General features: G+C 45.2%; 1 protein-coding gene across 1 annotated transcript in view; it reads right to left on the bottom strand.

Annotated features, from left to right (window-relative positions):
* Positions 1 to 13183, bottom strand: part of ABCA12 (ATP binding cassette subfamily A member 12) — an 80867-nt gene that overhangs the window by 50284 nt on the left and 17400 nt on the right. Inside the window, exons 4-11 of the mRNA XM_066189434.1 lie at positions 12218 to 12306; positions 11088 to 11197; positions 10156 to 10347; positions 9176 to 9348; positions 6189 to 6301; positions 4987 to 5083; positions 737 to 4858; positions 21 to 136 (exon numbers count right to left, since the gene is read on the bottom strand). Coding sequence (XP_066045531.1) covers positions 21 to 136; positions 737 to 4858; positions 4987 to 5083; positions 6189 to 6301; positions 9176 to 9348; positions 10156 to 10347; positions 11088 to 11197; positions 12218 to 12306 — 5012 coding nt within the window. The remainder of the gene's footprint in view (positions 1 to 20; positions 137 to 736; positions 4859 to 4986; positions 5084 to 6188; positions 6302 to 9175; positions 9349 to 10155; positions 10348 to 11087; positions 11198 to 12217; positions 12307 to 13183) is intronic.

The following is a 13183-nucleotide window of genomic DNA, read 5'->3' as shown; positions in this document are numbered from 1 at the left end:
ATTAATGAAATCATGATCACCTGTCAATTCCCCGTCTTCAGCCTCTGCAGCATTTATTAAACACATCAGGTAAGGGTTATGGCTGTTATTCGCTGTCACCTGCAAGATGGTGTTTTGAAATTCTAAAAACAGAAATCTGAAAAATAAGATAGGAATTTAAATCAGCTTCTCTTTCAAAAACAAGGTATGTATTAGTGAGCAACCTGTCAGCTGTGGATGCTGTTCCTCGGCAGAGTAAATAAGAATTCCAGATGAAAGCCATCTCTCCTAAGTGGGTACCCTCCCAGTTTTATTCCATCAGTTCTTTCTGCTGTTATTTCCCAAAGCTGTCATTCACTCTCAAAATAAGAAAACATACTTGAAGAGTTCACATCTATGTGATGGATGCATTATATAGGCACACCTAAGGGAGGCTGAGGATCAAAAATTAGAGTGTCATCCCACAAAGGAAGGTTTTCCACAGAGCCTACCACTGGTGGTGAGACTCCTTCAGGACTCTGTGCATTGATACGTGCCAATACACAACATTTTTTGTGAGTCTGACTTGTAGCTATATGTTCAGCGCAAGGAGAAATCTCTTCTTCAATTTAACCCACATTATACCTTGTGTCCCAAATGACAGTGATTGCAGGCTTAGGTTGTTCCACCGGAAGAAAATTCCATACTCCTCACGCTGGGATGAGAATGGTGGTCACAACCCATCCATGGAATTCCAGTACCCAAAAGCCAAACTCACCGTGTGATCAAGCTGGTTGGGGACAGAGTGTGGTCACTCAGAGTCCAAGGCAGGGTCTTGTTGAAAAGGGTTTCCGCCACAACAGTGAAGTGATGAGCAACGATATCAATCACACTGTCAAAACTGGTTTTGTTGGAGAGAAAAGCTGAGCTGGAACTTATGCTGAATTCGTTTAGCAGGCCAGAGATGTTCAGCCCCTCGAGAATGTAGAGGGTGGCTTCTGTGATTTCTGGAGCTGACAGATTGTTGGCAGAGTCGCTTGCCACTGCTTCCAACAGCCTTGCAAAGGAAGCTCCCTCAGCTGGATCCTCTTTGGTGCTGAGGAAACTGTCAAACACATCCCAGACACTTGTGGAATAACTGCCTTCAGTGAGGTTGAAGGCGCCCTGGAGCCTCTGCAGCAGGTTGTGGAGCTCATCCTGTGCCACACTGGAGAGCAGGGTCAGGTTATTCCAGCCTGTTGCGCTGTCAGGCAAATTCAGGGAGCTCAGCACTGATTCATTGAGCAGGGCAGGAAGGAGCACCTCCAGAAGCTGGGATGGGGACACACCGCCCACATCCTGGGCCGGGATGGGGCACGAGGCATCACCCTGCACCAGCCCCTCCATGGCTGCACTCAGAACTCTCACCTTCTCCTGGAGCCAGGAGTTTCCAGGCTCGGAGACAAGGTTCAACCTGGAAAGGAAACTCAAAGAAAAACGCAGAGCTCGTGTGAGGCACGACAGCTCCTTGAAAAAGCCCTCCCTGCTGCTGTTGTAGGCAGCAGCAAACTCTGGGGACAGCTTCAGGTTGGTTACGGCCAGCTGGAACACCCTGGTCAAGGTGTCATTGCTCCCTGTCCCACCTTCCACGCCCAAGGAATCCAAGAGGGGCTTGCAGGGGCTCCTGGCCGAGGACTCCCCCAGAGTGGCATTTTCAAACAGCACCTCAAGGGCTACGTCGAGCAGATCTTGAAAGGAGCAATTCTGGAGTGTCCTATGGCCATTGCTGCTGCTCTCAAGGAAAGGATCCAAGGCTAATCGCAAGAATTCCCAAATTTTTGCCTGTAGTGAGGTACTGTGCTGTGAGGGAGACTGGCTGAACTCCTGCAGCAGCAAATGTGAGAAATTGTAGACGACGTCCATTTTTTCCTCAAATGTTTTGTTTAAGTTGGTGTCGTGAAGAGCTTCCATTCCCGCCCTCCACATTTCCACCAGTCTCTGGGTATAGTTACTGTAAGAATCAAGTAACAGGCTGATAGACTCAAGCTCACTGATGTCATACCTTTCCTGCAAACCTTTCAAAGTTAAGATACCCCTCTGTATGGCCTGCAAGTACATGGAGATGTTGGTTCCCCTGGAGTCGTCTTCATCATACAGCTCAAAGATGGAGGACGCAAAGTTTAACAGCTGCCTCAGTTCCTCAGTGAAAGGAAGACTGGAGTCCTTTTCCATCATATTTAGCAGATTTTGCAGCATGTCTAGAAGTGACTGGGCAGGGAGGTTGTCTGTACTATTCCAGTTCAACGACTGGAGACCTTCAGCAATGTGCCAGAAGGCACCAAGTTGATTTTCCTGCCGCCTTCCAGGAGGGAGTTTCTGCATTAGCTTAGACAAAGAAGAGATCAGCAGATAATGATCACTGGTATTCACCTTTGCCATGGCACCAAGAAGCTGCTCAAGGGACAAAAGGTGTTCTGCAAATTTTTCGGAAGTTCCAGGGGTCAACAAGAAGTCAGAAAATAATGATGACACTTTTTCATTTGTGCGGAGATAATTTTCAATGTCGTCAAGCGAGACAGCATCGAGTGCAATCATTTTGATAACCTCCCATGCATTCTCTGTATTAAAATGAGTCCTGTTTAAAACTATCTCATTCCAGATCACGGCAGCCATAGTCAGAACATCCTGATTTTCTTTTCCATTGGGATTAGAGTTGAACAATCCTTCACCACTCCCTTCATACAGAGGAAGTATTTCTTGAAATATTCCTTTCAACTCCAGTGTGCTGTCTGTGGCTGAACTGAAAAAGAGTTTTAGTGAAGTATACAAATCACTCAGATCTGAGGATTTAATCGCTTCAGTGGAATTATGAAAGATCTGATGCGCCAACGCTTTTCCAGGAGCTACCCCGAAGTCCACGAGGATTAGAGCTTTCTTCATAACTTGCAGGAGTTCCACATATTCACCCACTTCCGTCAGGCTCCATCTGGAGGTCAGCAGGCTGCCAGTGGCATGCCACAGCCTGGAGAAATGTTCCCACTCGGGCTGGCTGGCAGCAGCTCTGCCCACCTGCAGCAGCTCGTAGAGACTGCTGTTCCTCATGGAAGCAAGCAGTGAGAGATGGGAGAACACAGGCAGCCCATCCCAACCTGCTGAGCTGCCAGAGGAATTCAGGGAGCTCAGCACTGATTCATTGAGCAGGGCAGGAAGGAGCACCTCCAGAAGCTGGGATGGGGACACACCGCCCACATCCTGGGCCGGGATGGGGCACGAGGCATCACCCTGCACCAGCCCCTCCGTGGCTGCGCTCAGAACTCTCACCTTCTCCTGGAGCCAGGAGTTTCCCAGCTCGGAGACAAGGTTCAACCTGGAAAGGAAACTCAAAGAAAAACGCAGAGCTCGTGTGAGGCACGACAGCTCCTTGAAAAAGCCCTCCCTGCTGCTGTTGTAGGCAGCAGCAAACTCTGGGGACAGCTTCAGGTTGGTTACGGCCAGCTGGAACACCCTGGTCAAGGTGTCATTGCTCCCTGTCCCACCTTCCACGCCCAAGGAATCCAAGAGGGGCTTGCAGGGGCTCCTGGCCGAGGACTCCCCCAGAGTGGCATTTTCAAACAGCACCTCAAGGGCTACGTCGAGCAGATCTTGGAAGGAGCAATTCTGGAATGTCCTATGGCCATTGCTGCTGCTCTCAAGGAAAGGATCCAAGGCTAAATGAAGGAACTCCCAAATTTTTGCCTGCTTTGAGGGAGACTGGCTGAACTCCTGCAGCAGAAGATGTGTTAAATTATAGATGGGGTTAATTATGTCTTCACTGGAACCTTCATTGGCAGTTGTATAATGAAGGATTTTCATTCCTGTTCTCAGAATTCCAGACAAGCTCCGGAAGGTTTCATTGTTAAAATTAAAGAAAAGATCTATAGATTTTAATGTACTGACATTATAATTCAGCTGTAAGTCTTTTAATATGTCCAATGTCTTTTGGATGGCTTGAGTGACTTGTGAGATATTGGCTACTCCAGAGCTTTCCCCAAACTCCTTAAACACGGCTGTTATAAATTCTGACAGCTGATCCAATTCTTCACTGAGGACACCACTTGATTTATTATTCAGCTTCTGCAAATGGCTGTTTAACACCTCCAAAAACTGCCCATAGGCAACGATGGCTGAGTTATTCCACTTCATGGATCTCAGCTTCTCCCCAGCGCGCCAGTAGACGTTCAACTCATCCCACCAGGCCTCACCCATGGACTTCTCCACAGCCCTCATCAGCTCAAACACAGGCAGCAGGAGGTACTGATAACCTACACTGGTGCCTGTCATTCTAAAAAACATCCTCTGGAGAGCTAGGAGCTGCTCTGGGAAGTTTCTGTAGGACTCAGGCTCAAGCAGATCATCAGAGAACACGGATGGGATTTCTTGCATTCCACTCAAATGGTCTCGGAGACCTTCCAGAAGTGATGGCACGCTTGTGGAGAGCAACATTTTGAGAGCATCCTTAGTTTGCAATGTACTAAAATTAGAATTATTTAGGAGAGCTGGATTCCAAAGCATTGTAGCTAATTTTAAAGCCCTCCGAATTTCTTTCCACTGGGTCATTGTATTGAAAATGGAAGTCCCATTAAAGTCACTCTGTAATTGCAGTGATGTGAAGTTATAGATTTCATCAATTATTTCCTTATTATATGGTTCCTTTAATTTATAATCATGATGTGGATTCATTCCCAGTTCAAGAAATGCATACAATTTCTGTAATGTTTCATTCTTCAAATTTCTGAATAGATTTAAGCTTTTAAATTCACTTCTATTCATTTTTTCCTCAAAGCCTTTTAAACGATGTAGATGCTTTTGTATGGCTTCTAAATCATCTGAATTAATGGACCTCTTGGAGTGCTTTCCACCAATCTCTGGCGACTTTATTTTTCTGGAGGGGAACAAAAAAGTGTTTTAGTGAATATGAAATCAATGCAAGTGGAAATGTAAGGTGATTTAGAGCAAAGATCATAGATCTGAATTGCAGTGTTAGTAATATCCCTTTAGCTAATGTCTCACCTTAGAACTTCCTCCAATTCAGATACTACAGTGTGATTGTCTTTCCAGTGAACAAAGGAATTACAAATAGCTCTGGTCACCCAACTTCTTTCTTTGTCTACAACAAAAATGGGAAGTAAAGATGCATTAGTAAAAATGTATTAGTAAAGATCATGTAATTCTGGAACCTGAGAAGAGCTATAATGGCAAATCCATCCAGGATAACACGCACATATGAAGTTAGGCTCCTACCACAAGCCACAACATCCTGTGTACAAATCTGAGTGTTCTTTTGGGGTGAAACTCTTCCTGGCCTTTCGAGGGAAGTGAGGATGCTGCCTGCCATCCTAGAAGTGACTTTCTGTGCTGAAATCATTCCAGAATAATACAATGCTCCTGCGATTTGGATGCTAACAGAGGTCTCCTCCTGCCTGAGGAGCACTTTGCTGTCAGTAATGCAGACTAAGGTGGCCAAGCATTTACTATGGTTTCTTTCCCTTCATTCAGGGTTGCTTTTTTACTGCTCACACACAAGCTCTGTCTGCAGCATCATTTATGTCTCCCACAGCCATTTGCACTCACCTTGATATCCCCGTGCGTCCACTCCTCTCACCAGCCACTTCCCATGATTTCCCTACTTGCACACCTCATCTTTCTTCTTACCCACCCCAACTTCCACAATCTCCGTGAAACCAGTAGAGGAGGGACAGCAATCCCCATCTGCCCCTTGGAGCTTTTAGTTGCTGTTCCTTTCCCTTGCCTGTTCACAGATCCCCAGTTAGAGGGGGATATCCAGGACTACCTCTGCTGGAAGGGACAGGGGTTTAAAGGAATGGCTCATCTGGATGTAAACAGCTCATTGTGCAGCCCAGCCCCAGCCCCTGCCTTGATACACCGAGCTGAGTTTGACAGAGTCCACAACCAGAGGCAGATTTTGACATCACCCCCAAAAGAAGCAAATCAAGGTAAAACATTGTTTCTCCCCATTTCCACTGAGGGTGCAAACTCATGTTAATGCACTGTCTACTGACAAAGCCAAGCCTTTTCGGTTTTCCATTCGAAATGAGGCATTTTATTCGCATTTGTCAAAAGCCGAAGGAAGAATCCTTTACGCTGAGCCCCAAACAGCGTGCGATCTGTATGGTTACTTATTAGCCTGCAGTTTGTTTCTCCTCAGCACCACAGGTTTTCAGCAGAGATATGACTCAGTGGAGGAGTCTTACCTTGCTCCAAGCAGCTCAGGGAGTGTGGAGAATCTGGTACCCCATTCTGAACAGTTTTGGATCCATCATCACTCACAAGAGATGCAGAGGCACTCTGAGCTGCCAGCACAACACTAAAGGAGGGGGAAAATAAATGGTGGTTACAGGTTTGTGAGAAGAGATAAAACAAATGTTCTAAGAGGAAACAGCTGGAGTACAGCCTATCACTCTTGAAATGTCTTGCAGACAAGACATCGCCCCTATTTTTAATTATTTGTTTGATGATGCACAAGATACAAACACCAGGGATGTTTGATGGGAAAGCCATGGCGGTATGTTAGCACAAACACACGTGCGGCACTCATTAGGTGCACTTTTTCAGAGAGTTACGTAAAATCTACAGGCCACTAAAATCCAGCCAGCAGGTCTCAGAAAACACCCAGGTGACACACCAGCCATGTGGTTCACTGCTGCTGGGGAATTTCCTCCTAAAAAACCCAAGAACCAAGGAGACAAGGCTCCAGGGAGAGCAGGGATCCCAGGGGGAAAAACATCTGTAGAAGGAGGAAGCAATCACAAATAACTGTTGCCATTTCCCATTCTCCTTGTTTCCTTTTTTTATGCTGCAATAGCTGGACTGACAGAGAAGCAAGGAATGCTTTTCAGTCTCAGGAAGGAGCAAGCTGATAATCAGACATATTGTATCACAGAGAAACTCATTTAAAGGACTGCCTGCTCAGGTGTGCAGGTTACTGAAGATTTCACTGATTATCAGTTCCTTTTTCTTCTCCTGGGTGAAGAGCAACCTTCACTGTAGGTGTGGGGTCACTGAAATGCACCACCTCTCTCCCACCTGCCTGAAGTTGTGCAGGTGATACACAAAGAACCTGGCTGGGCTGATCTCAGTGGCATGAATAAATATATAGTGATCTGTGGGAACCGGCTGCTACTGAGAACAGAGCACCAGGGATCTCTTCTCTCCTGATTTAACACAATGTCTCCATGCAGGCTTTGTGGGCTTGGTGCTCATCATTTTCATTCTGCAGATGTGCTTGTAAGAGTCTTAGAGGGGAAGGAACTCAGTTATAAATGACATATTTAGCTGAGCAGTGGCAGAGCCAAGGAGGAGGCAGGCACAGGCTTGCCAAAAACGGATGCATATCACGCGGATCAGAAGGCAGCAAACATGGAAACAAGTGTTGTTGCTGCCCTTTTATTTCAGTCTTGCAGGGCTTCTGCAGACTTTGGCTGTGAAGAAAAAGCTCAGCCTATGTGCTTAGCTGAAAAACTGTCTCACAGCAACAAACAGGAACATTTGTAAAATCAGTCTGCAAAACACGTTTTTGTGAGTAATAAAATTTGCTGCTAAACTTTCTACAGGATTCATGACTTGGAAGTTACTGTTTCACACTGGTGGTGTTTATCACTTGGTTAATACAGATGCCACAATGAGCAAAAAAAGTTCTTTTCTTCTACACCTTCATATTTCTCCCACAAAAAAGAATTCCCTGTACAGCACTTCTTTAGGAGTTCAGTCCTGCCTGAGCAAGAGACGTGGCCAGGCTCGCTAAGATGTGCTTTTGTAAGCATCATTAAAAGTACTATTTGTGCAATCTCTTTGCAATAACTCTTTACTCATGCATTTACAGTGCCAGATGCCAGGCATAAAAGCACTGCACAGTTCTGGTGATGAAATTCTATGTGCCTCTTTGTCGTGCCTACGATAGCTTGGCCCAGCTCTGCAGCTGTAGAGCAAAGCAGAGAAGCACAGTAAATATTAATTCTCCCTGGGCAATCCAACAGGGCAGGTTCTCAGGCTGGGTTCTGCAAGCCAGTAAACGCAAACAAATGTAATAATCCCGTGACTGAAACAGCAGCACGAACAAAACGCTTCTGAACAAAATTACAATTCTTGCCACACTGCGACTTACACATGGGTCTCACAATGCAGCACGGAAAATTACCTTGATATTAAATGTACAGGTTTTTAAGTGCCTCGGCAACACACCAGTGATCAAAAGTGAGTCCCTCTAAGCCTGGGTGCAATCAAAGTGGCAAAGCTTCTACAAATTCTTAACCCAACTGCTCATGTATGCAAGACGAAAACAAAAAGCAGTCTGAAGACACTCAGTTTCTTGGTGTCCTCCATGTGCTGTAACAACTGGACTGTCCAGAATATTTTATAGCAGGGTCAGTCACACATCCAGAAGATGACTTGGAACAGAGTCCCTTAATCTTGAGTAACTCAAGTCTTCTGGAGATCAGGGAGAGTCTAGCCAAACTACAGCCCAGGAAAGGGATTTCAAAGCTAAGCCCGTTTTAGAAATTTGTATTATCCTAGGTGTGAACTCCATCAAATATTTCAGTACGGTTAAACAATGCAGTTAAGCCAGCTCTGTCTTCCATATAACCACTGAGCAAGTACATAACTGGCACCTTCTTCTTCAAGTCAGATGTGTTAAAGCCCATATGGCAGAAACCCAGGCTCCCTCTGTTCTCTGCTTTCACGGGACCAGTCTTGAAAGATTAAACCAGCAGTAGATTAGGTAATCAATTTTTAAAAACAACATTGTGGCTCCCCTACAAGTGCTTGAGGTGCTCCAAAGCAACCTGAACTTGGCTCTGTGCTTTTCTGGAAAGAAGCAGCCAGCTGCTTTCTTTATCCAGCCCAGGAGGGTTTTTCTTCCACCAAAGGCCGTGGCTGTGACTCACCAGCTCTGCCATCTGCACAAGGGCATGAAAGTGCCTCTATGCAGGCTGGGAGAAAACTCAAGAGTTTATATCAAGTTTCCATTAAAAGAATGACACAAGAGCCACTGAAAAACAACACACTGCTCACAGTCCGCAGACACCTTTAGAGATGCATTAGCACAGTGCAGCATCATTCCCCAAACAAATCATGCTTTTAAGGTAACACCTTTCTTTCAAGAGGAGAGGTGATGTCCTTAGAGGTCAGTACACAAACCCACCAGCTTTCAGTGCTTCTCCTGCCATTTTGTCTGTTTTACCTGCTTGGATCCTGAAGGAAATCAATTATGTCTTGCAGTTGCACGTTGTCCTGAAATACATCTGGGGCCATGAGAAGCAGGTGCCACAGGGAGGTGTCATTCTGCACTTGGGAGACGAGCGTCAGGAATGAGACCATTTCATTGACAAAGGTCTCCTGGTACTGTGGGTTGTGCTGCACGTTAACAAATAAAAAGGTGAGAAATTGTTTAAGAACCAGAAGAAAATATTTAATAACCAGAAGCCTTGCTGCTGGGGGATTCTTTTATGTTTTTCAGCTGGCACTGCACTTGCATGCAAGTCTGCAAACAATACGTTCCAAGGACAGGCAATAACTGAGAGTGTGACTGTGTTTTACCTTCACACCCCAGGTTGTACAAAAAATTCTCTGTTCAGACAAGCCCTACGATTCACAATGTCCTAAAGAGTCCAAAGACTAGGAATACAAGAAAATTAATATCAATCCTAACCTTGGCAAAAAAAAAAAAAAAAAAAGAAGGCTTTATCTTCAAAGGATTAATTTGCTTTAATTATATTGCTTCCCCAAAGACAAGTACTGCTTCAATCATGAACTGTTGGATCAGATGCAGGAGTCACTGGATGAAGTTATACAGCTGAGGTAATACACAATTAAATTTATTGCCTTCCCAAGGTTTAAACATTCTTATTTACACCACATCCTCACACTGTTCTATCGACCTACCACTGCAGCAGGGCAAACAAAGAGGAGAAGCAAGGCCCAGGCGTGGTGAGACCCCCCTCAGTGGCCATGAGCTGATGGGTGGATGTACTCAGCTTGGAGCTGTTTGGGCTAACCCCATGCACAAGAACTCACTCAGCCTCACTGTGCCCTACCTGCACTTAGGTTACAGGGATGAGCCCACTCCTGCCCACGTGGGGCCGTGTTGTGGCTCCCAAACCCTGCCTGGCGTGTGCGAACGCCCACAGCTCCCAGCTGCAGTCCCCAGGGAAGGTTCCAGGCACCCACCTGGGAGAGCTGGGTCCTGAACTCCCTGGCAAAGGACTCCAGAAGCGACAGGTTGGTGAAGCAGAAGGTGTGGTGGATATTGGCTGCCATGCTCCCTCCCGTGGCACCGGGATGTGCCAGGTACCGAGACAAGACCTGGCACAGCAGGGCCCTGAGGCTCCCTGCAGTGGAGTACTGGGGCTGGTTCTGAAAGAACAACAAAACATCCAGGGTAGCTGTAAAGCAACGTTGTACTTGGGATGGTTCTAAATGCAGCGATGGGACTGATTTTAAGGGATAGCAGTAATGTCTGAAAAGCACTGTGGTTACAGCACTCACAGGCAGACAGAATTCCAACAGCCGAGCAACGTCACTAAAACCCCTCAAATTCCTCATCTACTACAAAGAGAAATGCGTGTATAAGTGTTTGTGGGCCTTGACACCAAAACACAAAAGCAGTGTCCATTACATTGTAACAAATTTCTATTAGAAAGGAACGGGTTATATAAATGTTAAATACCTACACAATAAACACACAGCGCCTCTGATGCCGCTGCGGGACTAGCAGGGGCAAATAAATACTTGAATGTCAAAGCCTGTGACATCGTATCTTTAATTTCCTAGGAAAGAAAATACACTGCAAACATCTTAACTCACACAAGTTCTAAAACAAAGTATCTCAGGGTATTTATTGTGTGTGACTGTGTTTTGTATTTCATGCTCTTACGTCTCAAGATTTGCCTGGTTTCTGCCTAGAGCATAAAAAACTCACCACAAAGCTTAAAAATCCACCCACAATCACTGTGTTTCCAAAATAAAGCCTATTCACATAATAGGGGAGATCCTAAAGCAATAAAAGCTGGGTGTTGGTACTTTGAGCTTCTAATTCTTTAAATATGAGGAAACACAAATGTTCACACTCAGTTATTATGCAAATACAGACTTACCTTCCCAAAACTGAGGATCTTGTTGAACATGTGGGTGCTGGAAGTCAAGTTGGATGGTGATGAAATATTCTGAAGGTTTTTCTCTCCATGAGATACCAAATCCTCAAATGCTGCAATAACAGTTTGAAACACTGTATTTTACTTACGTCTTTTAAAACCTCTTCGCTACATAAAACCAGGACGTACAACTACCTACAGCTTTGGGTGCATTATCAATCTGCTTCCAAAGGTACAGCCAATGGCATCCTGTAAGTACTTTAGGGTTTTTTCTGACATAATTAAATTCTGGATGACACTGTAACTTGTTATATGGGCCCACAACCTATCATTTAAAAAAAAAAATTATAATAAAATGTAGAACTGAGTACCTTGCCGACCATCAACATGAGTCAATAGTTCCCATAACTGTTCATTGATTTACTTTTCCGCTCCCCACGCCTCTGCACTTGGTCCCTTTTGCATTCCGCCTTTTTCTGTCTGTGCACCATGGAGGGTGCTGGCAGGAATGCTAATTGGAACAGTGAATGGCTGGAGCAGAACAGGCAAATGCGAATCTGTAATCATTCATTTCATCGTGAGCTCCCTGCAGAAAGGACTATCCATCACGATGGCTTGCAGATTGTACCAGCCATTACCATCAATAAATAATAATTGTAATGATTTTATGGAAACTTTCAGACCGAAAGTTCCTTCAGGAAAGAGAATCACATCAGAGGAGAAGATCACCAACAATAAATATCCACTCTGGCACAGAAAACAACTTAGTTGCTGGATAACTGTGGATAAAAACCCACTTGAAAAAACATCATAAGCTGTTTATGGAGAATTTGTGGGTAGTAAAAGGGCAATATTCCATAAATAGCCAGGTCTCTAATTAATGTCCAGTCAATCTGTGATCTTGCATTGCTCCTGTGAAGCGCAACCATTTAATCCCGGTTTCTTGGCCAAATTCCAAAGCCTTCCCTACAGACAACTACTTGTACTTGTTCCCAAGAATTTACACTGATGTCAAGGCCATGGTCATGTGCCTCCACGAAACACATAAATCATTTCAGCAGTGCTCTGAGAATTGCAGCTCCCTCCAGAGATCTTCAAAAGAGCAGAACTTTCCAGAGCAGTGAGTAACCTACCCAGTGAAGCATTCCTGCTTTCAGGAACCTCGGCACTCCATGGTGATGGCTGCCTGTCCTTGGCTACGCTGGATGAGCTCCTGTGCTTGCTGGGGGAAAGAAGAAAAAAGGAAAAAAAGAAGCGACATTTGTAACGACTGCCAGAATGTCTTATTGTTAACTCACTGCCTTAACTCAGAATGTGATTCCATGGCAGGTGTGCTGAGATCTCGGTGATGCAAAAGCCTGGCTCTTTCTGGAGGCCTGGCACGTATCTTGGGGAAGCAAAAGTACAGAAATCCATGGCTATAAAGTGCATGGCCTTACCAAGAAATCTGTCCAGACAACAGGACCTTACTCACCTTTCCCAGACGTTCCACTACAGGAGAAAAGGGTGAAACAAGTCACTGCTGAGCTTGGTTTTTGGGCTTGGTTCCCTTTTTTAAGGGAAATTTCAAGCAACCACACCATGCACACCTTGGTAGATGCCTCTAAGGAACAGAGTCAAAGGTGAGAACCTTGCCCATTTTCTCTGCTGACCTCTGGTTATACATAGTTTAAGGGCAAGTTATAACACAGTTGAACAAGAGCTTCAGTGAGTTGCACAATGGGAGAGAAGAAAACCAGCCTGGATTAGCTGAATATTACAGAACAATATAACCAGGCAGTGAAGGGCCACAGCTCAAACACTTTGTCACAAACTCACCCACGGGGATCCTGCACCTGAGGCAGAGCTGCACCTATATGGAGCCTTCTCCTTCCCAAGGAATCTTTTCCTGAGGTTTCAGAGTCTGCTGCAACCTGCTAGTTTGGCTGTGGCTACTTATTAGTTGGTATTTTTCCTTGTAGAACACACCAAGGCTAATACTGACCCTACAAGGGTAGGAATGGCCACATATCCATAATGATACTTCCCACAGACAACCTCGAGCATCAAGAGTGGTCAAGATGCTTGTTAATGACTCATGTTCTTGATATAAAATTTGG

Source organism: Chamaea fasciata, unplaced genomic scaffold (genome assembly GCF_029207755.1).
Source record: "Chamaea fasciata isolate MVZ Bird 193981 ecotype frontalis unplaced genomic scaffold, bChaFas1.0.hap1 SCAF_8, whole genome shotgun sequence".
In the NCBI taxonomy this organism is placed as follows: domain Eukaryota; kingdom Metazoa; phylum Chordata; class Aves; order Passeriformes; family Sylviidae; genus Chamaea; species Chamaea fasciata.
Note: the sequence above shows the minus strand (reverse complement) of the source record. Positions and strands in the feature narration are given on the sequence as shown.